The 24,953-nt window shown below is 39.1% G+C and overlaps 1 protein-coding gene across 9 annotated transcripts; it reads left to right on the top strand.

The window, feature by feature from the left end:
- Positions 1-4,845: 4,845 nt before the first annotated feature.
- On the top strand, positions 4,846-23,215 carry LOC135249264 (deleted in malignant brain tumors 1 protein-like). 9 transcript variants are annotated; one of them, XM_064324722.1, is made up of 15 exons: positions 4,846-4,950; positions 6,912-7,226; positions 7,607-7,921; positions 8,550-8,864; positions 11,976-12,155; positions 15,577-15,710; positions 15,825-15,891; positions 16,151-16,186; positions 16,637-16,848; positions 18,543-18,697; positions 19,461-19,709; positions 20,686-20,845; positions 21,728-21,794; positions 21,943-21,980; positions 22,912-23,215. In XM_064324722.1, the coding sequence occupies exons 1-14, from the start codon at positions 4,887-4,889 to the stop codon at positions 21,969-21,971; spliced, it is 2,298 nt and encodes a 765-aa protein (XP_064180792.1). In that variant the 5' UTR covers positions 4,846-4,886; the 3' UTR covers positions 21,972-21,980; positions 22,912-23,215. The 9 variants fall into 9 exon arrangements, with proteins under 9 accessions (XP_064180792.1, XP_064180790.1, XP_064180793.1 ...); XM_064324720.1 differs by having other exon boundaries at positions 15,577-15,891; XM_064324723.1 differs by lacking the exon at positions 16,151-16,186.
- Positions 23,216-24,953: the final 1,738 nt, after the last annotated feature.

The raw sequence follows: 24,953 nt of genomic DNA on the forward strand, positions 1-24,953 counted from the left end.
ATATTTAAAAAAAAAAATAAAAAAAACCTTTTTCCTTGTCACTTGTTACATGTTGCCCCATCCCTGCACTTCTTGGTAAATTGTATTTGTCCTAATACTCTAGCTTAATCTTCTGCCTAGTTTGGCTTTGCAGATGTTAGACCAGGATAGTGTTCATTGTTCTCAGCTAGAAATAGCTGTACAAAATAAGTAATTGTACCTTACTGAACCCGTGTTCAGCAGTTGTCTACGATCATGAAAATGCACTTGTACGTCGCTTTGGATAAAAGCGTCTGCCAAATGAATGTAATGTAATATGTAACTCAGGTTTTTAAGTTTTCAAAATGTGAACTCAAAATCATCATTCATTAACTTTACTATATGAGAACTGTCATAGTTGAGTCAATGTCCATTCAGCACAGTTTTGTTCATTATCTGATAAATCTATGCAGGGAAAAATAAAAATTGAATTGCACTTACTAACAGTTCAAGTGTTACAGTAGTACATTGTGCTGAGGAATAGCATGTAGAGTGTTTATTAGCACCATGGAGAGAGAGAGAGTTAGGTGGAAATGACACTCCTTGCAATGAACTCCATAATGTCACTCCTGTTGAAAGATGGTATTTTTGACAATGAAGTACCCAAACAAGAAGGACAGCTATATAATTCCTCCTTAACTGTTACAGTATATGATAACCAACAAGAGACCTTTATCTGATCCAATGCAAATTTTTTCACATGAGCAATGTTAAATCATGTTAAATCATTCTTTGTTCTAAATCAGCGAATCAAAGTTGAAACAAAAATGGTCCACTACTTTAGATTTACTTTATCAACTTAAAACAACATTTTAAACAATGAAAACTTTTCCAATTTGATTTTAAAAGTGGAACCAAAGTTTATTTTCAAGTGGAGTTTACTCATAATTTTAAGGCAAAAGTTTTCTTGTTTTCCTGATTCTATGCACCACAATTGTGGCAAATATTAAAGAAGCAGGCTTAGTTGGTGTTTGCTTCAAAAGCAAAGTTTATTCTGACTTTTAATTAAAATTTTGTCTGATGTGCTGTTCTTACAGTTTCATATTCCTTTTCTCCTTTAATTACATTGCATTTTATATACTGTATTTCCTTTTTTGCTTTTATTTATTCTATTTGTAAAAATGTATATTTTTTATATTTTTATCATTGTTTTTCTATTTAATTTATTCTTAACATTGCCTTTTATTACTGTTTTCCTTTAGTGCTATACTGCACAGTGCTTTGAGCCACATAGTGGTAGGAGTAGTAGCAGCAGCAGCAGTGCTACACCCCTGCTAATAGTAGCAGGGGTGTAGCATGAAATTATTGGCCCTGTGCATATGCAGGACCCCCTTAAAATTGTAGGCCAAAGCAACTTTATTGTCCAGGCCTTTTAAGGCCCTCCCCCGACCTTTTGGTCATGGGTCGTCAGTTCCACTACAATTTCACCATTTTTTGAGCAGCTAATTTTCTGTTCTGTATACTTTATACTTTATATAATGTAATTTTTTAAAATATTTTTGCTGCATATATGCTGCATAACTGTAATTATTATACTGTGTTCTGACTGCATGTTAGTGTAAATGAAATTTCCTCAAATGCCAAAAATTTGTTGAATTCCAAAAGCCATCCTGTTGTCGTTCTTTTTGTCACCTCATGACTGAAGCTAACCAGGAAGCAGACACGTGGAAAAACTGATATGAGGATGTGCAACTTGAACACCAGTTCGACGGCCTTCATAAATGAACATAAAGCTGAAAGTTTGGGCCATGGCATGTGAGCATAACTTGCACGCCACATTTTTCAGTTTCCATGGAACCCAGATCTGTTGTTTTCCAGAAATGCGGAAAACTGCCTGTGAGTCTAAAAAGAACGCTCTTATCCTGGTTACAATCAGATTTAAAAGCTGTTTACTTGTACAAGTAAACATGAAAAACATTCAAATTATTAATTTAATGTAAAAAATAAAGGTTTCACATATTGATACACCCGTTTCCAGTTATTTGTGCGCCCTGCTTTTGCAAGGATGGCACTACTGAATTGACTATCGAAGGTATGACTTTCTTTTCAGCTTCTGACTTCAGTGACCTCCTTCCAACAGCAAACCCACCACCGGTGTGCGTGGCCAAAAATCTCCATTTTGGATTCAAACAGCCACAGTATCCAGTTCCCATCAAAGTTACGATGCTACTTAGAAAACTCTGGACACTTATTTTTGACTGTCGTACACAGAGGATTTTTTTTTTGGAAACCTTACTAAACAACCTATTTGCATGGTGACGCATAATAATAAACATGGAATGTATATGTCAAATTTTCTAACTTGCTGGTGGCAATTCGCTTGTACGTTTCTGTGATACATTTCACAGTATGTTTGCTGTAATAGCGATTACAGTACTTACATGGGTATGTAATTGTATTCATTGAATCATACTGTGAAATTTATTAAAAGTCAAGCATCCAGACCTGTACCATTCTCTTGGTGTATACTACACATGCACTCTCCCACTTGTCGAGAATATGGTGAAGGATGACTCATCTGACCACATCACATTTTTTCACATCTCTGTAAACCAGTGCCCATGGTTTTTGTACCACTGAACTCTCAAATGTGCATTAATCTTTGTAATGAGGGGTTTATACACTGCAAGTCTACTGTAATATCCCTGTCTATATAGTTGTCGATGGACTGTTCTTGCTGACAAAGTCTGATCATGTCCTGAATTTACATTCTCAGTTACCTTAGGAAGAGTTGCTCTTCTGTTTTTCCTTACATATCGCACTAATGCACAAACTCCACGATCATTGAATGTACGCTTTCGACCACAATTTCCGATCCTATTTACTGATGTCTTTCCCATAGATCTAATGGCAGATGTCACTTTAGTCACTGTTCCTATTGAAACACTAGCCAGTTGAGCAGTCTTTGTGATGGAAGCACCTGCCATCTGTGTCCCAATAATGAACCCTCTTTAAAAGTCACTTAGACCTTTTTATTTTGCTATCTCGATCTGAAATCGAGGTCAACTGGGCCTGCTCAGCATTTTTATACATGCCAAAGAGCATGATAGGATGTTAATTGCTTCATTGTATCATGTAGTACACTTGTATGGAAACATCTGCTTTTGTTATGTTTCTTCACTTGTTTATTCAAGTTTTTCCTTTAATTTGTCATCTGTCTGTATATATATTTTGTGTGTGTGTTCAGCACACTGGGTTGCAAATTTTTATTTAATATGCTTTATAAATAAAGCCAGATTGATTTTGAAAACCATCTAGTTGTCATGCTTTTTCTCACCTCATGACCGAGGCTAACCAGGAAGCAGAAACCAGAAAAACTTGACATCTGGAAAAACTGATATGAGGATGTGCAACTTGAACACTCGCTCCACAGCCTTCATAATTTAACATTTACTCAATATTTGGAACATTATATTCTAGCATAACTTGTGTGCCAAATTTTGCAGTTTCCTTGGAACCCAGATCTGTTGTTTTCCAGAAATTAGGCTGATTTCTTGCAAATCTAGAGAGACTGCCCCTATCCTAGTTACAATTATATTTCAAAGCTGTTAACAAGTGTGATGGTATTTAAAATAAAATAAATAAGTTTTCAGTTATTTGCGCATCCAGCTATTGCAAGGATGACACAATCAAGTTAACTATACCCGCTTGTCGTGGGCAGGTCACAGGGGTGCTGGAGCCTATCCCACTGTAGATTGGGTGAGAGGCAGGAATACACCCTGGACAGGCCACCAATCTATCGCAAGGCACTCACACAATTCACTCACACACTCATACCTATGGGAAATTTAGAGTCTCCAATTACCCCAATTAGCCTACCTGCATGTCTTTGGACTGTGGGAGGAAACCGGAGTACCTGGAGGAAACCCACGCGGACACGGGAGAACAGGCTAACTCCACACAGAAAGCCCCCAAGCCGAGATTCAAACCCGGATTCGCCTCTTGCTGTGAGACGACAGTGCTACCCACTGCACCACCGTACCCTGAAAATATTGGGGGGGATATTTAACAAACAGATTCTTTCAGGATACTGGAGATCTTTCAGCCTGTTCATCTTGGTAAGCACAGGCTACATCTGTATGGTGTCCTCATGAGTTTACAAAATGGTGGGTTTAGGATTGTCCAATCTGGGCAGTTCCATACAGTTTTCCACTGCTCCCCATGATCATAGCACTGCCTCTGTTCTACATCAGACACAGCCTTCTCATCACTCCTCCAGGATTTACAGTTTTCTTGGCATTTTTGGGTTTGCTTCTTCACAGCAATAGCCAGGGCCTTCAGGAAGATATAAGATGTGTGGCAGTTGCTTTGTGATGGTTCCCACAAACTTCAACAAATGGTCTTGTTCTCACCTTCCTGTAGCTTGCAGTGCTCAACATTTCATATGGCGGAACTGTTGGAAATCAATCGAAAACCATCCTCTCAATGACAGAGGGCTTCTCCTCGTTGACCACAGCCACATTTCAATGCTCTGGAGAAGGACAAACATTCCTGGCCATGCAGGATCTTTTTTTCAGGTTTTTAAAAAATCATTTTCAAATAGTCCTTCCTGTACATGACCCCTTGAACTACATCTGAGACAGAAAATTCCAAAGAGGTGGAGCCATAGTTGAAATGCCAATGGTACCTCACTGAGGTATTGCAGCCAACTTCTGAGGAGCTATAAATCCATGTGTTCAGAGGAGACTGACATACCACCCTGAAGATTGACTGGTAAGTACATAATAATGATTGCTCATTTCTTAAGTCCAAATAATTGCAAAAGCATAACTTCAGTAAAAAAATAAACACATATATACCATTAATATGAAACCTTGATTTTCCCAGTACATTTTGCATAGTCACTGGAAACTCAAGAAGTCTGAAGAATGATGATCTCAGGAGCAGCACTGTTACTCCTATGGATATCTATATTCTCAACTAGTGATACAGGTAAAGCATAGAGTCTCTCTGCTTTCATTTGTGCTTCACTGCCCTGTATTACAGTACAACATGGTGTCTTACAGATGTGCATGTGTACTACAGTGTAAAACTGTCCAGGTATGATTTCTTCCAACTAACGCTGTTTATACAATCAGCGTCAATTTTTCTAGGCTCTATAAATGACAATAAATGGAGGTTTTATAGATTTTATTTGATTCACCTTGGTGTACATTACCAGAACCATAAATAATAGAAAATTGAGTAAAAAGAGGATAACAAATTATAATTTTAAAAAATCCATATCAAACGTCTCTTTTCATGACAGTATCTCAAGGATGTGTTTTCAAAGTAGTACGTTTTGGACCACTTGTTTAAAAAATCTACTAGTTATCAATAGCTCCTTGCTACTGCCCCACTGTTTTCTAGGGTTAAATGGATAGTTAAATGCCAGTGTGTTGTTGCAAAAGTGATGGGACATTAATAACGGCATAACTAATGAAGTACGGCGTTTATTTAAAATAGTGGGAGTGAGCAAGTTCGTGCACAGTGTGGTACATATTTACAGATGGTAAAACTGAGCAGGAAAGTTGTGGGAGTCTGAACCAGGGAAAAGAACCATCAGTGGTGTCAAATCAAAGAATGTAACATAACAAAACTTCAAACTAACTAATACAAGGTAAAGTCTAGTAAAAAAAGAACAAAAAATAAAAACCTTTAAAGGCATACTATGCAGGATTTTCACTTTCAGTTAGAAAATTTTTTTTTTAATAACCATGCTAAGGAATATCTATGATGCATTGGCAATCTCTGACTTTACGGATTCTTGTTGAATTTGTGCACCTATACCTGTATTTGTTATTCTAAAATGTGTTTGAGATGCTTCCAGACCTGGTGCTCTTTTCTGTGTGGGGAGTGGTGGGTGTGGCTATAAACCCTGTGGTTTGGGATCGGATTTCAGTGGAGTGTTTGTTGCTACAGCAAAGCAAAAAGACAAGCTGAGAGGACTCATTCATGAACTAGAGTTAACCTTGGAATTGCTTTTTCTTGGTGGCTTCAGCTGAAGTTCACCATTGGGGTGTAAGTAACATTACCACTAGATATCAAGCCTGCTGTATTAGGGTACTCAATGTGAGTGGGCTGAAGACAGAGGAGACTTCTTTGATTGTCAACACAGGACCACAGCAAGGCTAAATAATACTGCATTAATGACCTACCCAAACAAAAATGCAAGGGGTGGTATTCATTTCTAACCTGTTGTTTCCAACATGTGCAAATGTACACAGTATCTTGACTTACTTTGTTCTTTTCCCCAAACCGCAAAAGGTTTACAGCACACAACACAAACAATCCAATACCACTGTAAGGGAAAATTTGTCCTTATTTATTTTAGTTGTTGGTTAGACAGGGATCAGGGACCAAATACTCAAACTCTGCATCGTGGTGTCCAGCAGCATACCTGCACCTCGGAGCTCTAGTCCCCTTTAGCTAGAAACAGAGAAATTGGCAATGACCAGTCAGAAAGGCCAATGAGTTGTGGGAGTCAGGTATTGGACGGCGCTGGAACCAATGGTGGGACACTTGAGGCAGATGACAGAGAACAAGTGAAAAAGTGAAACGTGCCAAAACGGAACAAGCACCTATGCAAGGCGTAAATAAATCTAATTCATCTAGCCGGCAAGCTACATCCGTCCAAGCAACGGATGTTCTCATTTTCTTTATGCTGTTCAAAGATGTGTTTGCTTTCATCTTTATGCAATGGGCTGAAATATATAGCTAGCTAGTCAGATTAGGTAGCTCACTAAAGCCTGCAAACTCTACAGCTTGCAAATATACAGATTGCCCCAAATTTCAAAATCAGAAGTTTTTCTGTGCAAAGAAAATATAAATCTTTAGATCCCACATCATATTTTCAGTGGGGTGCTTGCATTTGTGAATTTTTTAATGAGTAAAAGAAAATGTTTTTCATATAGCCGGTGCCCAGATCAGACTGGTGAATGGAGGACATCTGTGCTCTGGCAGGGTCGAGGTCTACCATGATGGCCAGTGGGGAACAGTGTGTGATGACATCTGGAACATAAACAACGCTGAGGTGGTGTGTAGACAGGTGGGCTGTGGCAGAGCTCTGGCTGCTCAAAGCAGTGCCCACTTTGGACAGGGCAGCGGGCCCATCTGGTTGGATGATGTGAGGTGCTCTGCAAATGAATCTGCCCTGACACAGTGCCAGCACCCTGGGTTTGGGTCACACAACTGTGGTCACCATGAAGATGCTGGTGTGGTTTGCTCAGGTAGGAAATCTTCTCTTATGTTTCTATAATTGCCTTATGCTAGCTAGCCACTTTCAGTACATCACCATTGCTTGGAAACTTTATAGCTTATAAATATACAGATTGCCCAAAATTTTGAATCAGTAGTTTTTCTGTACATAGAAAAAAAAATCTTTGTAATCTACATATTTTCAGTGGGTCAACATAAAGGGTGGTTGCACATAGAAAGCAACTGTTTAGTTAGCCAGTTGAACAAATCTTTTAGCCAATGAGCTTTTAGACCTGCAGTGTCTGTTAGCAGCCAACATTATCTTGAGAAATATGATCTTGTACTTAGTTGTTATCATCACCCAAGATTGTGAATATTTTAATGAGTTTTATTAAAAACGTGTTTCATATAGCTGGAGCCCAGATCAGACTGGTGAATGGAGGTGACCAATGCTCTGGCAGAGTGGAGATCTACCATGATGGCCAGTGGGGAACGGTGTGTGATGATGTCTGGAACATAAACAACGCTGAGGTGGTGTGTAGACAGGTGGGCTGTGGCAGAGCTCTGGCTGCTCAAAGCAGTGCCCACTTTGGACAGGGCAGCGGGCCCATCTGGTTGGATGATGTGAGGTGCTCTGGAAATGAATCTGCCCTGACACAGTGCCCACACCTTGGGTTTGGGTCACACAATTGTGGTCACCATGAAGATGCTGGTGTGGTTTGCTCAGGTAGGAAATCTTCTTTTATGTTCTCATAATTGCCTTAAGTAGACTGTTACAAAGATGAGCAACAGGTCATATCCATTCCAGTTTGGAAAAAAAAATCTCAAAGCATAGTGTGCATTTTAAGTCAATGTAACAGCATAAAATGATTTATTGAATTATTATTTCTTGGCTTACTTGATTGACACTAAGTGCCTGTCAACCCAACATATAAATATAATTGTGTGAAAAATAGCACATAACTTTTTTTATCAAATACTTTTATTTGGCAGATGCAGCTTGTTTTCATTCCAAAACAAAATCATTACTTTTAAATAAAACTTGATCTCAGCCTGTCAGCGTAAGATGGTTGCAGCCACGGTTTTCCTCTGACACACTGATTTGTAAACCGGTAAAAGTGCTTTAAAACCAATCCTGAAAGATACCAAGAATTAGTGCAAGGAGACCAAAACAAGAGTGATGTGTTCAGATTTCCTTGTTTTTGTTAAAATTCTGGTAGCAGCATTTTTTAGAAGTTGTAATCTACCAATCAGCTTCTTTGCTAGCTATAACAGCTCATCAAACGAATTATGGCATCAGGGCCAATTAAGCCCAGAACTTTCATGATTTTTGTTTTTAAATGTGTTTTGTATAGCTGGTGCCCAGATCAGACTGGTGAATGGAGGTGATCAGTGCTCTGGCAGAGTGGAGATCTACCATGAAGGCCAGTGGGGAACGGTGTGTGATGATGTCTGGAACATAAACAACGCTGAGGTGGTGTGTAGACAGGTGGGCTGTGGCAGAGCTCTGGCTGCTCAAAGCAGTGCCCAATTTGGACAGGGCAGCGGGCCCATCTGGTTGGATGATGTGAGGTGTTCAGGAAGTGAATCTGCCCTGACACAGTGCCAGCACCCTGGGTTTGGGTCACACAACTGTGGTCACAGTGAAGATGCTGGCGTGGTTTGCTCAGGTAGGAAATTTTCAGTTTGTTTTTTTAATTGCCTCAAATGTTACAGAACATTACAAAACTGTTACAAAGATGAACATGAAAACATATGCAGTGTTCAGTTTAAATGCAATTCACATGTCTGTGTTAATGTTCGTAATCATTATTAACTGTAAGCCAATTTTATTATCAATGTCGAGTGATATCTTTTGCGGGAGGCAGCCAATTCAGATATGTTTTCCTGAGTGTGGTTGAGACTGCCTTCCATCATGCAAAATACTGACTTTACACAGGAGGTGTGGCCAATTAGTATATATTCCAAATATGTAGTTTATACGTTTAACATTTAAATTTAACAATTATGTTGATGTTTAAAAGGTACATTTATATGTACATTTATGTTTAACATTTGCATTTAAATTTACATTCAATCTTTATTTTTATGTATAATATATCCTTTTTTAATCTCACATTAATGAAAAACGTTACTCTTGAAAAAGTGATTACAATGTTTTGCACTAATTTTTCTCTAAATGTTTAAAAGTAACATTTCAAAATTGTAGTACATTTTTTTCATTTTGCGATGGAAAATGAGGAATAATTGAGAAGGATTTCAGAGTGTGAGACTTTTTTCAAATGGCACCCAATAGTGTGAATATAGCAGGATTTGGTTCTTTAGTCTGCAAGCTTGTGCAAAGTTGATATCAATACTTTTCATTGGCAAAGGTGACATGGTCTAATCTAGCTAGACTTAACATGCGATGCTCATTTTATCTACAGAAGTTTTTAATATTCTGTACAGGATAACAGCACTACCATTGCTATTAACCAACCTAACTGAGTGCTAACATTATAGAGACAGCTAGCTAAATAGCTGTGGGGTGTTTGTGAGCTAACGTATGTAGTTTTTGGGTATGGAGCATTTGGAGATGAAACTGAACCTAACACAGGGTTGCACCTCATCCAGTGATTAAATCATAAAGCTACTAAAGGGGATTTAAGCCTCGTCATGTGACACATTTGTTAATATCATGTTTGTTTTTAACCAATGAGATCAGAACGTTGTGTTTCTTGTTTCATATAGCAATCAGACTGGTGAAATCTACCATGATGATGAGTGGGGAACAGTGTGTTTTAGTTAGTTTTATAGCCTGCTCTTATTTATAGCCTGCTCTTATTTACAGAATAAATTATCTTTTCCAAGAGTCATAACTGTACATGTTTCTGAAAGAAAGTAACAGAAGCTCAAACACAGTGGTTTTTTCACAGTGGATGTTTTTTCTCACCAAAAAGATTATTCTTTTTTGAAAGGATACCAGATGCTTGTGGCCACAGCCACAATGCTGGACAAATAAAGGTTCTAATTTGATGACAATATCACCAGAAATTCAGCATTATTTTTTCCAAAAAGGCTATTTGGAGACTTGAAAAGGACACTTGGTGTAAAATGTTAGTGGTGTAAAATGTTATATATTGTATACCATATGCTAGTGGAAGAAGTGTTGCTGAAATTAGCTTGCTTTCACCTGCCTGTCACCCTCACCCTCCGTCCTCTCATTCCCTCTACCCCCTCCCTCTCCACTTCCCTCTCCTTGCTCTCCCCTTGTCACCTCCGGCAGCAGCAGGTCTAGAAGACTGTAGAAAATAACTACATAAGCTGTCTAGCTTACCAATCCATTGATTGAGGTCCACTGATTGAAATTTTCGTCAAAATTACCCCATGCCCATCAACATGTCAAACATGTCCTGCAATTTCACGTCATTTCACATGCCACATTTATTGCTTAAAATCTAACCTTCTTCTTAATTATAAGCATACTGAATAACAATAAATGTATTTTGAGAATGTGTTTAGGTGCTCACCAATATAAAACAGGATCAAGTCTTTCATTGAACATGCATCCTCTGCTGTGAAGTCAAAGCTCAGACGATTTCTTCCAAGGCTTCCGAATTTAAAGCTTTCTGTTTAGACTCAGACATTGCAAAATAAATGTCAATACATTTTTGTGAAAGAACAATCTTTTTTATGCAAAAAACCCTCAAGAACCTTTCTTGCCAGGGCATAATGTTTTCAGCATTCGTACTGAAAAAGTTATGGTTTGTTTATGCAGGAGAAACAATATGTCTCCTTTCGTGCAAGCCTAACAAACCATATACTGTTATACACTTATAGAATCTCACTGGTTAAAATGCTTCTCAGTTGTGATTATAATAGCTCACCACTGGCTGGCTGTATAGTTGGCAGAACTTATACTGTCCAGGTCGAGTCATTGCTGGCACACTGTGGGTCCCATTGGCTATACCGAGGGACTGTTTAGCCAGTACTTGTCAGAAAAGCTTGTAGGTGGGCTCATCTTGTTTAAGAGAGTCTATACAAACCAGAAATATTAACATTCTAATGTACACAATACTTTTGGTGTGTATGTCATGACGAAACGGATAACAATGACATTTCCTCAGGAGAATTGCAAACAGTGTGAACAATGGACAGTCTTTCGATGTTTCTCTAAGTTTGCACGTTTTAGGACAAAAAATGACAGTGGATTTTGTTCACTGGATCCTTTCTGTGATAAAGACACCGACTTAACCGAAATTCATGTTGTCATTTCAAAAATGCATAGAAGCTGCACCCTCCCAAGCTTGTTTTTCCAACCCACATTACAAAATAAGGATCCATTGTTGTTAAAACATTGGCATCATAAAATAGCATATACAGATATAATTGTGAGTTTTAACACTTTCAAGTTGTATAATGTGTGACCAGATTGATTAATAATTTCACTGTAAAAAATAAAAAACTGAATGGGCAGGTAAGCATTAAGAAAAAAGAACTAAGGTTCTAAAATAACTATAACCGATAATGAAAAAGTAGATCTCTTGATTGTGACAGCAAGCATCTCAGGGTTGTGTGGTCTTGCTATTTATGAGTGAAAAGATAGCTATTTCATAAAATCAAGCAATGTTATAGACCAAAAAACTAAAGAAATAGTGGGAAGAGAATGCAAGCTAGCTGGCAAGCTATATCTAAGCAAAAGATGTTAAAATTTTCTTTATGATGTTGCCACGAACTTCAAGGCGTCAAGGCCTTGACACTGATTTTTAACTACTACATTATTGCTTTGTGTTCTGTTGTAGGGAGTAGTTCCATAAATGCAAGTTTGGTGAATACAACACAAGCCCTAATACCTGGTATCAACGTCAGTTCAGAAGCATCAAGCTCAACAAGTTCCAACGGCAGTATTACAACATCATTTCCCGGATCCAACCTTACCAGTGCTGCCAACAATGTCGCATTTCCAGTGACCTCTTTAACCAGTAAGTCTGTATTATGTCTTTAGTAAATTGAATCCCAAGCTGGCCACTCTGTTCCACCGAAAAAGAAAGAAATAAAGATGTCCAAATTGTAAATATGTTTGTAAAATTGTTTAAAGTTGCGTGAAACAATATTGGAAACTTTGGGTAGCATTGCTTTGGTATACAGCTTGTTTAATGTGCGCAAGCTAAAATAGCCAGTATTGTTTCTTGTAACTGGGTATAATTTGGACATCAATACTTTTAAAGGTAGGCCTAGATTTTGCCAGTTTGAATTAATGACTTATAAACAGTGCTTTGTATGTGTGAGTAACTTGTAATGTTTGTATGTTGAAAACTTGTTTTTCATCAGATACACATATATAGCCACAAACACTACATTTTCTGTATTTAAGTAGTTCAGAAAAAGTGGTAGCATGAACCAATTCCCCCTCTATCACACCAGTTCCATAATAAGAGAATTTCCGTACTTCCGTTGCCAAAATGTGCATGTAAATTTTTGATGACTTAGGCCATGAAGGGGTCTATATTGTGTATTATAGCATGGCTGGCATGCCGTTTATAATATCAGTGGGCACCTTTAACAAGAGATTGTACCATTGGCAATAGGTACGTTATTAAGAAAACACAGGTGATATAGTGGTCTATGGATGATTTCAAAACACACTAACAAAATTTATGGTGTGTCTTTTGAGCCGCAAACTGCACTGTTTCACCCATTTATCACTTATGTAAATGACAACATACAGATGAATATACCCTATGCAAAAGTGATGATACTTAACTAGACTCTTTCTAGGTTTTTGTCATCTTATAGAAGTGGAGTGACTGACAAGTTAGCAAGGTGTAGGCTAACATTAATATTACTAGTTTAGTTTGCGTAACTTGGTAGTCTATGTGAACGTGTAGCATAATGTTACTATTGTAAAATTCAAGAGAAGTTACATTAGTATGCTAAAATGAGTAACCAAGCATTTTAGCTAGCTAATGTTAATTAATAGTTAATATTATAGGTTATCTCCTAACTTTATTTTCTGTGTGTCTTTCAATAACCACACAAAAGATGAAGGTAGGCTCCATGTCCAGGGATCAGACACAGGCTAAAATGTTTCAAATAAGCTCACGTTAACTGTGTAGCAGTCAAAAATTTAGCTAGAAAGCGGCTCTATTCACTCTACCACAAATAGTTGATAGCAAATTAACTTGTGTCAATATTTCATTAATTAATGAATTAATTAATGATCACATGTATTGAGCATTTGAGTATTTTTATTTGGCTATAACATTAATGATATTACCCCCATTTTATAAAAGCAATAAGGTACAAATTGAGGCTGTGGTAAATTGTGAATATAGTTGCGACTAAATGGATTGCAGGCACTCCTCTTCACATTGTGCCTAACAACCCACATTATCCATGACTATGTCCACAATATAGCATGGCCTCTTGTGCCTTATTGCTTAATTATAAAACATATAGTTCTGGTCCTAGATGCTGATTGGTCAATACAGCGTTCCAGCCATGCTATGATACATAATACAGTAACAGCTATGAGGTTACACAATAATAAGACTATTTTGGTTACCCTGACCTATAAAACGCTATTCCAAAAGCAAAATTAGACATGTTATACATCGTTAGAAAGCTTATACTTTCACCTACTGAATAAATGAATTGTTAATCAAGCCAGACTGTACTGAAAATGGTGACACCACCGTGAACAACACGTGTGGTATTACGCACAGCTATTTTTGGAACCTCTGAACCTCTTTAGCAACCGAGTCGGACTCTGCTGCTGCCGCCATAAAAACTGTAGCGTTGACTGGAGCCGACCAATGACTGGAGCCAAAAACGACTAATGTTATGTAGCAATTACGTAGTGATATTGAAGAAAAACATTTGTTTACAATGAATTGAAGCGTTTTAGAAATCAAAAAGGTTAATTCATAAAAATAAAAAAAACGATGTGTCGGTTTAAAATATTTAAGTCGTCATCGATTATGTCGACTAATTGCGGCAGCCCTACAATACTGTAACGGCTATGAAGCGACACACCCGTTCGCGTTATCACAGTGCACCTTTAGGAAGAGACTGGCAAGTGGCATAATGTTATTGGCCCAACAACTTTGGATAAGCTACATTTAAGAGAACCCACAATAGAAAAATATGGTGCAAAAAAGCAGGCCAATAATATGAACAGTTTTAACATCGCTTTTAATAAGAAACAAGAAACAGAGTGCTGTACGCCACATTGTGGGATGGCAGGTGTGCTGTCCGGCAAGTTACAGCTTGGCGGGGCATGCCCCATACCTATACAGCACTGCAGCACTTTTCAGGGTTTCCTACAGAAATAACCCCAATGACCACAAACTCGCAACCCTTAAGAAATAGCCAATATTATTTATTCTACCTTGGCCTCATTTTCTACTGATTACCATCAGAAAGTGAATTTTTGGCGCGCAAACCTGCACCTCAATGGCACGTTCAGTGAATTCAATGAATTGTGTGACATTCGTAGGAAAGAAAACACAAAACTCATTGGTCTGTTCATATGATTGTTGTAGCCAGTGACCAGATCAGACTGGTGAATGGAGATGACCCATGCTCTGGCAGAGTGGAGATCTACCATTGTTATTTGTTGGCATACATGACTGACACCAAGCGGCTGTCAACCCAAGATTTAAATACAATTGTGTGAAAAAACTTTATCCTTCAGATCAGGCTTGTTTCATTAAAAATGAAAAAATTTCCCATTTTTTAAAAATAAACCTTGATCGCATCCTCTCAGTTTAACATGATTACAGGTAACATTTTGAAACATTTCATTATATCTCTCCCTTTTTTTGAAAAAAAAGGATGTAAAATAAACTCTTCTTTTTGAGGAAAAAGAATTTGCTGCCAGTGTGGGATCATAGATCCTTTTGTGACCCCAATTTGGAATGTACAATCTGCAACCGCAGCTTGTTCATAAGCGCAAAACCTACTACCGATTCGCAAGAATGTAGGCAACCATGGTTCTCATCCGAAACACGTGGTGTCGTCAGCTGCTTGTTTTCACACCGTCCACTACAGCCAAGCTCACAGAGAGTGCTGTCGAAAGAAGACATTTCAAACGCGACTTTGATATACAGTACTTGGGTATCCCAATCGAGCAGTGGGGTTCACTAGAGAGTGATGAACGTAGACTCCTAACGGAGTGAACCTTCTCGCCAATGCAATAGCTAATTACGCATCGTCCTACAGATCTATCGGCCACAGTTGGCACTGGATTCAACTCGAGGCTGTGATGCTCAACCATGCACCATGGATAATTAACTGAATAAGCCACCCAGCAACCCCAAAGAAAATATATAATAAAATTGATATAATCACCCACAAATGGGTATCTTTTCATGACAGTTTTTACAAATGCGTTTCATATAGCCGGTGCCCAGATCAGACTGGTGAATGGAGGAGATCAGTGCTCTGGCAGGGTCGAGGTCTACCATGATGGCCAGTGGGGAACGGTGTGTGATGACATCTGGAACATAAACAACGCTGAGGTGGTGTGTAGACAGGTGGGCTGTGGAAGAGCTCTGGCTGCTCAAAGCAGTGCCCATTTTGGAGAGGGCAGCGGGCCCATCTGGTTGGATGATGTGAGGTGCTCTGGAAACGAATCTGCCCTGACACAGTGCCCACACCCTGGGGTTGGCTCACACAACTGTGGTCACCATGAAGATGCTGGTGTGGTTTGCTCAGGTAGGAAATCTTCTCTTATGTTTCTATAATTGTTTTAAATTGACTCTCAAACATGAGCAAGAGAACATATCAGTCCTATTTGGAAAAAAAAACTGTAAGCATAGTGTGCATTTTAAATCAATGCATCGGCATAGAATTCTTTATTCAATATTTAATTGTTGGCTGACTTGACTGACACTGGAGGCCTGTCAACCAAAGATTGAAATAAAATTTTATGAAAAGGAGTACTTAACTGTTTATCAAATGCATTATCCAACAGATCCAGCTTGGGGGGCCAGGCAGTTAAACTTCGGAGGTAACAGGAAACATAACAGCCAGTTTATGTTTTACCCAACCATAAATTTATTTTTAAAAATAAATTACAAAGCTGAGATTCAGATATGAGTCATGAGTAGAAAAGAAAGATCAATCAATATGTTTTGTCTAGAATCCATAATTCATGCAACCATCAATTTATTTATTGTAAAGTAAACTAAAAAGCTGAAATTCTGATATGAGAAATAATTAAATAAGAACAGTCTGTCAGTATGTTTCTTTGAGATAGGATCAAAAAAGTATCTATCTATCGGGAAATTGCAGTGTTACAGCAGCTTACAAAAATATATGAGAAGATATTTACTAAAAATTAAAATAAAATGAAGAATAAAGAAAAGAGAAAACAACATATGGATGTCAGTGGAGAAAGGAGTGGGTGAATCAGTGGAATGCATGGCTTGAGAACTCGCATGTCCTTTTTATCCTTCAGAGTCGCCAGTCCAGGTGTTGCAAACCCGGGAGCTGGTGTGTGAGAGTAGCTTCATGCAGGCGGGGTTAGACAGAGCTCACCTGGAGGCTGTAGGTCTGGACCCGTCGAGCGCACACCTGGCCGACTTCCGCTGCACCGCGCACCAGGAGAACAACGGCATGTTGTGGTTTCGGGTGGAGCGCAGAGGGGGGAACTGTGGGACTCAGCTGAGGGTAAGGCCGTGCCCTCACCACCATTGGTGTGGAACAAATTCAACTCAACAAAGAATAAGTGCTACAAGCCTTTTCTCTGCAGTGGCAATATACTATATGCATATCTGTGCACAATATGCGCTTGCTTGGTTTTTGTGATAGTGGTTTTCTCAAATAGGTAAATACTCATTCTTTATTTTTGATCCTCTGTTTTGCATCATAATACATAGAGATTACATTTACTGAAAGACTTCATATTATTAAATAAAGCATTCAAAGGGCTATATTTTAACACTATTAACACATAGCCTAAAGCACAATACGCAAGTATATTTATGGTGTGACCAGAGCGTAGAATATAGTATGTAGAAACGCTAATAGAAACCTTAGACTACAGTATATATGTAGAGACAGCTCCTCTTCCTCTGATTGGCTGTAAGTACCATAATTCTGATTGGTGCATACACGTGTGGATTTTTTCCCATTACTACACGGGAAAATAATGCCAAAATGATTTGTATTTTTGTGTCCACAGCTTGAGATTTTTATTTCGCAATTTGTCATTTGAGATTTGTAAAACAGGATTTGTAGTTTTACAATGCGTAAAACAGGTGTGAATTGTGTTTTACGGTGCACAAAACAAGCGTGAGTTGTGAAACACGTGCAAATAATAAATCTTTGTCTGTGGTCGGAAAACAATATTTTACCTCGGAAAAATAATGTGATTTTTCTTCCGAATATAATGCACGTACAGTTAATATCAATATTTGAGTGGAAATATTTTATTTTTGCTGTCGAAAATGAATGGAGCCCAATGGGGAAACTTGCTTTTTTAAAAAAAATTATTTGCGAAAATCATAGATATCAACAGGGTGCATTACATACGGTGCTGACGTTGAAAATCGAAAGCTGGCCCCCTGCACCAGACCCACTTTTGCTAGTTCAAGCTCAGAGTAAGGCACAGGGTCCAAAAGGGCTGGATTTAGCCGCTTAATTCATTCATACGTGTCAATTTGCTGCATATGACATCTGAGGGGAATTTTTTGCAGATTTGTCGGCTAAGCATTTTTTTAATACTTGTGACTGCTTGACTTCTATGAATGCAGCCATTGCTGTATTTTTGAAAGCAACGTGATTTTGACAGTCTGCAATACGATGTTATGAATACGATGTCCTCAGACACGTCTTAATTGGATAACCATTGTCCCAAAATTCCCCATTGGCTAATTTTATTCATCATTACTGCAATTGTCTAATTTGTATTAACATCCATTATGAAATGTTGTATGTTTATTGTGTATTTTTTATATACACAAAACACAATGATAAACTTTCACATTGTAATCTTGATATTTTACGCATGTTTGTGCGTGACCCTGAGTGTTGCGCATCCGCCTACGTAGGCAGGTTACTGTCTTAATATTGCGTCCTTGAAATAACAAATAAACTGTGATATAACTTTAGACCAGGTGTTGGGTGGTCATAGTACGAACTTTCAGCTGCATCAAAACGGGAAAATAACAACGTCGGTCAGAAACTAGCGAAGACACTTGCGTTTGTGTTATTGACGTGTTGCACCAAATGCAAGATGAAAGCTTATTCCGAACATAATCTTTGTGAGAGATCAGCTGTTCAATCAATGAGATCCCTCAATTTACATACGCGCATGATTGTTTTACTCCAGTGTTTATTTTTGCCTTTTCTTTTTCCAACAGACAAACAGCACCCATGCCATTTATTCAAACAGTTTATTTGTTTACCCCGTTAACCCGGAAAACGGAAATTTGTCAGTCCCGGAGAGATTTCCATTCTCCTGCGTATATCCTCTGGATGCTGAGTCCAACCTGGATGTGGCCGTCAGACCCGATTTGTGAGTAATATTACTACTGCTACTGTTACTATTTTTGTTTGGAGGGGTGGTGTGGTTATGGCGCCATCTGCAGGCGAAGTTGGTCTGTAACCACGGCTGTCTGCAATTAGGTTTGATTGGTAATTGTTTATATGCTCTGCCTGCTGTGAGACCGGCGCGCTGGATTGAGAGATGCACGCGGGGTTGAAGTACTGTGTAATCCCCTTCCTTACCGTGTGTGTTTTATTTTTGTACCGGCGTACTTGTAAAAGGCGCACAATAAAACCCGTGTGCGTCCCAGAATTGAAAATTGTATGGTTTGTGGGGAGAAGGACTGCAAAACCTGTTACATACTACTATTACTAGCTGCTACTACGAGCTAATACTACTACGAGCTACTATTACTGCTAGTGCTACTATTACTGCTGCTGATACTACTACTGATACTACTACTTTTCCTATTACTGCTGGTACTAATACTGCCTCTGCTACTATTACCATTACGACTACTACGACTACTCTAAATAAATGCCATACTACATGAATTTCAACTAACAATCTCAATGTTTTATTTACACCACACAATATAATTACCCTAAAGTAGTCTATTAAGCTTCTGTTCTGTATGTGTGTGTGCTCTTGTTTTTTTCTGTGCTAAATCACAATCTTTGTTCTTTTCAGATGAACCCGTTTCATGAGCATCTTTTGGAAATGTGTCTAGTTGGGCTGGCCTGTGTTGTCAGTGGGAAATACATAATTTGCCTTATTTTATGGTATTGGTTAGGTCAGTGGAGGGAGCAGTGGTGCAGGCAGGCTCCAGGCCCAGGGCAGCCATGGCTCTCTACCGCAACGCTGACTACACAGACCCCTACTCCGCGGGCGCGGTCGTCCTGCCCCTTGGCTCCGCCCTCCATGTGGGCGTGTCTGCAGAGGAGGCAGCTTCAGACAGGTTTGCTGTCGTTCTGGAAAACTGCTACGCCACGCCCACTGCTGACTCGGATGGCCCCGTACGCTTCTTCCTGATTCAGAACAGGTCAGTACCTGGTCATCATCAACAGGGCTATCAGCAGGAGAGCTGGGGTGGGGTGATGGATAGTTGCCAGCAGCATCATCCAGAAATGTACGGTTTTGGTCGTTACCACCTCGCGGTGCCGTAGTCACGTCAGTCAGGAGTCTGGCGTCTTTCTGCGTCAGCTGCACAAGATCTGAAGGATGCTCAGAGATCTGAAGGATGCTCAGTCACAGTGTCTGTGCAGCTCAGCTGGTGGGACTGAGCAACAGTATAACAACAACATCATCAAAAACAGCAAAACAACAAAACATAAAATCAACGGGGTTCATAAGAGAGTGAGAAAAAATGTGTTTTAAGTTTACTTTTTAAAATATTAACAGAACTTGCATGTCAAATTGATGGGGGAAGAGCATTCCAAAGGTAGGGAGCACAGTATTGGAATGCTCTGCCCCCTGCTGATTTTTTTTTAAACCTAGGAACTGCTAAAAGTCATCTTGGGAGCGTAGGGTGCGTGCTGGTGTGTATGGTGTAATGAGATTGGTGAGGTACGACGGTGCCGATCCATGCAGTGCTTTATAAGTTAACAGTAGTTTGAAATCTATGAGTAGTTTGAAATCTGATCTAGTGTGAAGTGGTAGCCAGTGGAGTGAGGACAGGATGGGAGCTATGTGGCAATATTTTCTTGTTTTTGTAAGAATTATGGCTGCAGAATTTTGAACAAATTGGAGACAAGTAGAGACTTGAGTAGTAGCAATGGGATGAAGGACACACATTGGGGGGCGTGCGCACTGGTCTGCTCTATAGGACTGGGGGATAAAAGATAAATCAGCATGTGAAGTATGTTAGAATGAGGAAAGGTCTGTGTGTCTGTTTGTGTGAGTGTGTGTGTGTGTGTATATATATATCTGTGTGTGTGCGTGTGTGTGTATGTGCGTGAGTGTGTGCATGTGCGCTTTTTGTAAAATGTTGTTTTCCTGCCTCCGTGGCCGTCCTCCAGGTGCCCTAGCAACAGTCGCCTGGTGAAAGTGGAAGAAAGTGGACCCTCTCTCCCCGGCCGTTTCACTATCTTGGTGAACTTATTCTCTGGTGACTATGACACCATCTACCTGCACTGCAGCCTGAGCATGTGCGACCCCACACAGGCCAGCTGCTCCCAGGTGAGTTCTGTGTTCCCTACAGTGCTGGGGTCATCTTTCGCCAGCAGAATGCCCTCTGCCTAGGTTTGGCAAAAACCCAATTCTGACCAATACTGCAGACATTACATTATATTTATTTGGCAGACGCTTTTATTCAAAGCGACGTACAATAAGTGCATATGCATACCGAAAGTAATTGGAAGGACTACAAAACGATAAGGTACAATACTTATTATGTTACAGTTATCCATAGCCATGAATGCGTTAAGTCTCTTTCACACTAAGCATAGGCTAGGTCAGAAAGTTATTGTATGTCAAACTAGGAGGAATGACAACGAGCTACAATATCAAGATAACAATACAAGTGCAATATAAGTGTTGGATGGAGATACAAGTGTGATATTAAAGTGCTGCAGGAACAAATTATAAGGATTCAAGTCATAAGAACAATCCTAGGTTGGGAGTGCCCTGCATCTCTTCAGACTGCACAGTCGGAAGAGATGTGTCTTTAGACCACAGCGGAAGATGGGCAATGACCGAGTGGTTCGTAGAGGAATGGGGAGTTTATTCCACCACTGGGGAGCTCGGGTGGAGAAGCTCTGTGGTCGGGACAAGTTAGAACCATTCAGCCTGATAGCAGGGAGTGCGAGTCGCCCCACTGCAGCAGAGCGGAGTGGTCGTGCTGGCAAGTAGGGTTTACTCATGTCCTGTAGTTAGACGGGGCAAATTAAAAGACCAATTTTATACCATTAATATGTCCAATTTGATGCTGTGTTAAGTATTTCACCATGTTTTGGCACAATGAGAGAGACAGATGTAATTGTAATTACCTCATTGAGATTAATGTACACTGTTAGCAGCAGCTAACAATCTTTTATTCATTCAGTAATTCTCTTTTCACAGACATGCCGGTCCAGGGTGTCCCGTTCCATCTCCCTCGAGAATCGCATGACCATCGGACCCATCTCCTGTAAGCCTCAGCTCTGAATTACAGAGTTTAATTTTACCTGGAGACAAACCTGCACGTCTGGTGTGGATGTGGCTCCTGTTTGGGTATCTGAACTCTAAGGAGCTTTCACAGTGAAACACACAGGTAACACTCCATTTTTATCTTTCAGGGGAGAAGACAGCCAAGAGGATGACTTAGCATTCGCAGGTGAGCACAAACACTTTTTCACACAGTCGCTATAGAGCATAGAACAATGTTACAGTGGACAGTTATTGATATTAGTATGTCATGACCAGTCAGCTAATCACAGTAACATTCACCATGGGGCAGCCATGGAACAGTATATGTTTTACTGAATCAGAGAGGTACAATTTAATTCCTGGAGGGCAGGAGTGTATCCTGGGTTTTCGAAACACCATTATACACCGGCACTGGTTCCGTTCTTATATGCAGCTATATTTCATAACCTTATAAATATATCATCTCAAGGAATCAAATGGGCTGATTACATGAGAGTAGAAATTGGCATGAAATCCTGAAACAGGACGGCCCTCATTGTACCCCCCTCACCAGCAGCACACGCAGAGACAGTGTTGGGGGGGGGGGGGGGCAGTGTAGTATGATGGTTAAGGAATTGGCCTCTCGGCACCGAGGTTGAAGCTTTGAGTCAGAGTCGGCTGCTGGTGTAAATGCTCCGTGGGCTGGTTCCCCAGTCCAGGGCCACCCAAACAGAACCGGATCTGGTATCAATCCCAGGTGTGGCCCTGCCATTGTACCCCTGAGCAAAGTACTCGACCTGCATTACTTCAGTAAATATCCAGGATTGTATGTAAAAAGAGTGTAAGCTGTGTAAGTCGCACTCTGGATAAGAGCACCTGCTAAATGGCTAAAATGTTAAAATATGGGTATGGGTATTTACTCTTTCTCCTGCTGATAGTACTCTGCTCCTAAAATGTACTACGTATTCCACTGTGTCAGTGTGTCCTTTGATAAGGACCTCTGTTGTGTGACTAAGTAGTGTAACCATTTGCTGTGCAATTAACTTGTGGTAAAAGCGGCTTTACTAAATCACAGTGTTTAATTCATATAAAATTCACAGAAGGTCTCACAAATTGTTTAGCTTTTTCTTTCTTTTCAGGAGCTTAAAATGAACGAGTCTTCGTCCTGTTCCTGCGCCATCTTTGTTTCTGCCTGTTTTGATTGGTCACTTGGGTTTCAGTTATTGGATCTGATTGTTCCTTTCATATTTACTCTCTTTGTGCGGATTGGTCATTCATGTGTTTCATCACTGAAAAATTCTAATCCTACTTATAGAATATTATAAACACTGGGAGTCCCTCAAAGCCGCTAATAGATTTGGGTTCTCCAGCACATTTACTGTCATTCATGTCTTCTTTAAACCTGTTTTATGAGCAAATAAAAAATAAGAAAAAAAAAGTAAATTATTTATCATTGTCTACTTTACATCTAGAGTAGCCTGTCCTGACATCTCTGACAAAAGGTACCAAAAGCTATCAATAAGGCCAAGTGTGACACTACCAGGCCTACCATATCATTTGGTAAACTGGTGTACAACGCCCCCCTTTATTATTGAGACCCAAGAACAATGGACCTCATTCATAAAACCTTTCTTACATTATTCTTACATTTGTTCTTAAAAATGTTCCTACGAAAAACCAATATGGGATTCATGACATATGTGCAGAACTTCGTATTTGTGCATATCCCAGGTTTATGAGATGAAGAATGCTGATTGTTTGTAAATTTTATGCACAATCCTGTTTCTGTGATTAGCATAAGGAAACAGCCATGAACAAATACAGATAAAAAAAAATAAATTCCGAAATATTCTTGGAAACGTTCTTACACACAATTTACAATCAAATGTGATTGTACGTTTTGTGAATGAGGCCCAATGTCTATTTTTAAATATACATGATTTGATCAATGTAATATGTACACTAGAAGCATGTTTAAGTAAAAAACATACATAAGGTAATTAAATTGCAACAGACTACAGCTTTGTTATTATAAAGCTAAATATAAAATTTAGTAAAGATGCCCCTGGGGAAGAAGCCCCTGGTGGACATTTTGGCTCATGGGGCATTTTGAGTTATACATAAATGCCAAGTATGTGTGATTTTTTCAAACTTTAACTTTACTCTTACTTTAATCTCAACATAAATGTAACAACATATACAAAAATTTTTATTTTTTAAATAACTGATTGTAGTGTATCAATCATACTTATGGGCCTAAAAAGGAGTTCCATATTCAGATTTTAAAGACTTTTTAAGGCCCCTCCATCCACCCACAGACATGCACACAACCATATCCACATGGGCAGTGAGACTGCACTTTACCACAGGATGCTTACACAAGCAAAAATTTAAGAAAGAGTGCTAGCTTGAACGTTATAACAAAGTTAGCAGTTAGCTTTTCTAACTGATAATCGCATAAAAAACACGTTTTCAACATACAAAAATGCCAAGTTACTCACACATACAAGACATACTCTGTCTATAACTCATTCATTCAAACTGGCAAAATCTAGCCCTGCCATTAAAAGTATTGATATCAAAATGACGCCAAGTTACTGTACTACAAACAATATAGGCTATCTTGCCTCACCGAAATTAAATAATCTGTATTCCAAAGCAATGCTGCCCAATGTTTCCTCAATTGTTTCAAGTCACTTGGCCCTGTGTTTTTTAATCTTACCATTTTACAATGTCATTCAAACTTTGTGTCAAATATTTCTAATTGCCTCATGCAACACATTTAAATTCATGTACAAAACTGCTGGGGAATAACTAGAGGAAGCACATTCCTCCAGAAAACATATGTTCATACTTGCTTGTAAAATTATTTTTACTAAATGTACAAGTTCTTCTATATTTGCTACTTATAATAAATACTGCATGTAAAATACATATTGTACATACATATATAGAAAACTTCTTTATCCCCATGGGGACATTTTCCTTGCAGCATGTTACGTTCACATTTATGAACAGACAGGGCAAGGTAACATGAATGTAGAAACGTGTCATTTGCTGATAAGAATGTTTTATACAGTAGCCATGTGAAGAAATATAGTAAGTAGAAATGGCACAGTGGTCAACTGGTGTAAGTTTTTAAGAAAATCAATACATTTGCCGTCATGAAATGCATATAGGC

This window comes from Anguilla rostrata, chromosome 2 (genome assembly GCF_018555375.3).
Source record: "Anguilla rostrata isolate EN2019 chromosome 2, ASM1855537v3, whole genome shotgun sequence".
Lineage (NCBI taxonomy): Eukaryota > Metazoa > Chordata > Actinopteri > Anguilliformes > Anguillidae > Anguilla > Anguilla rostrata.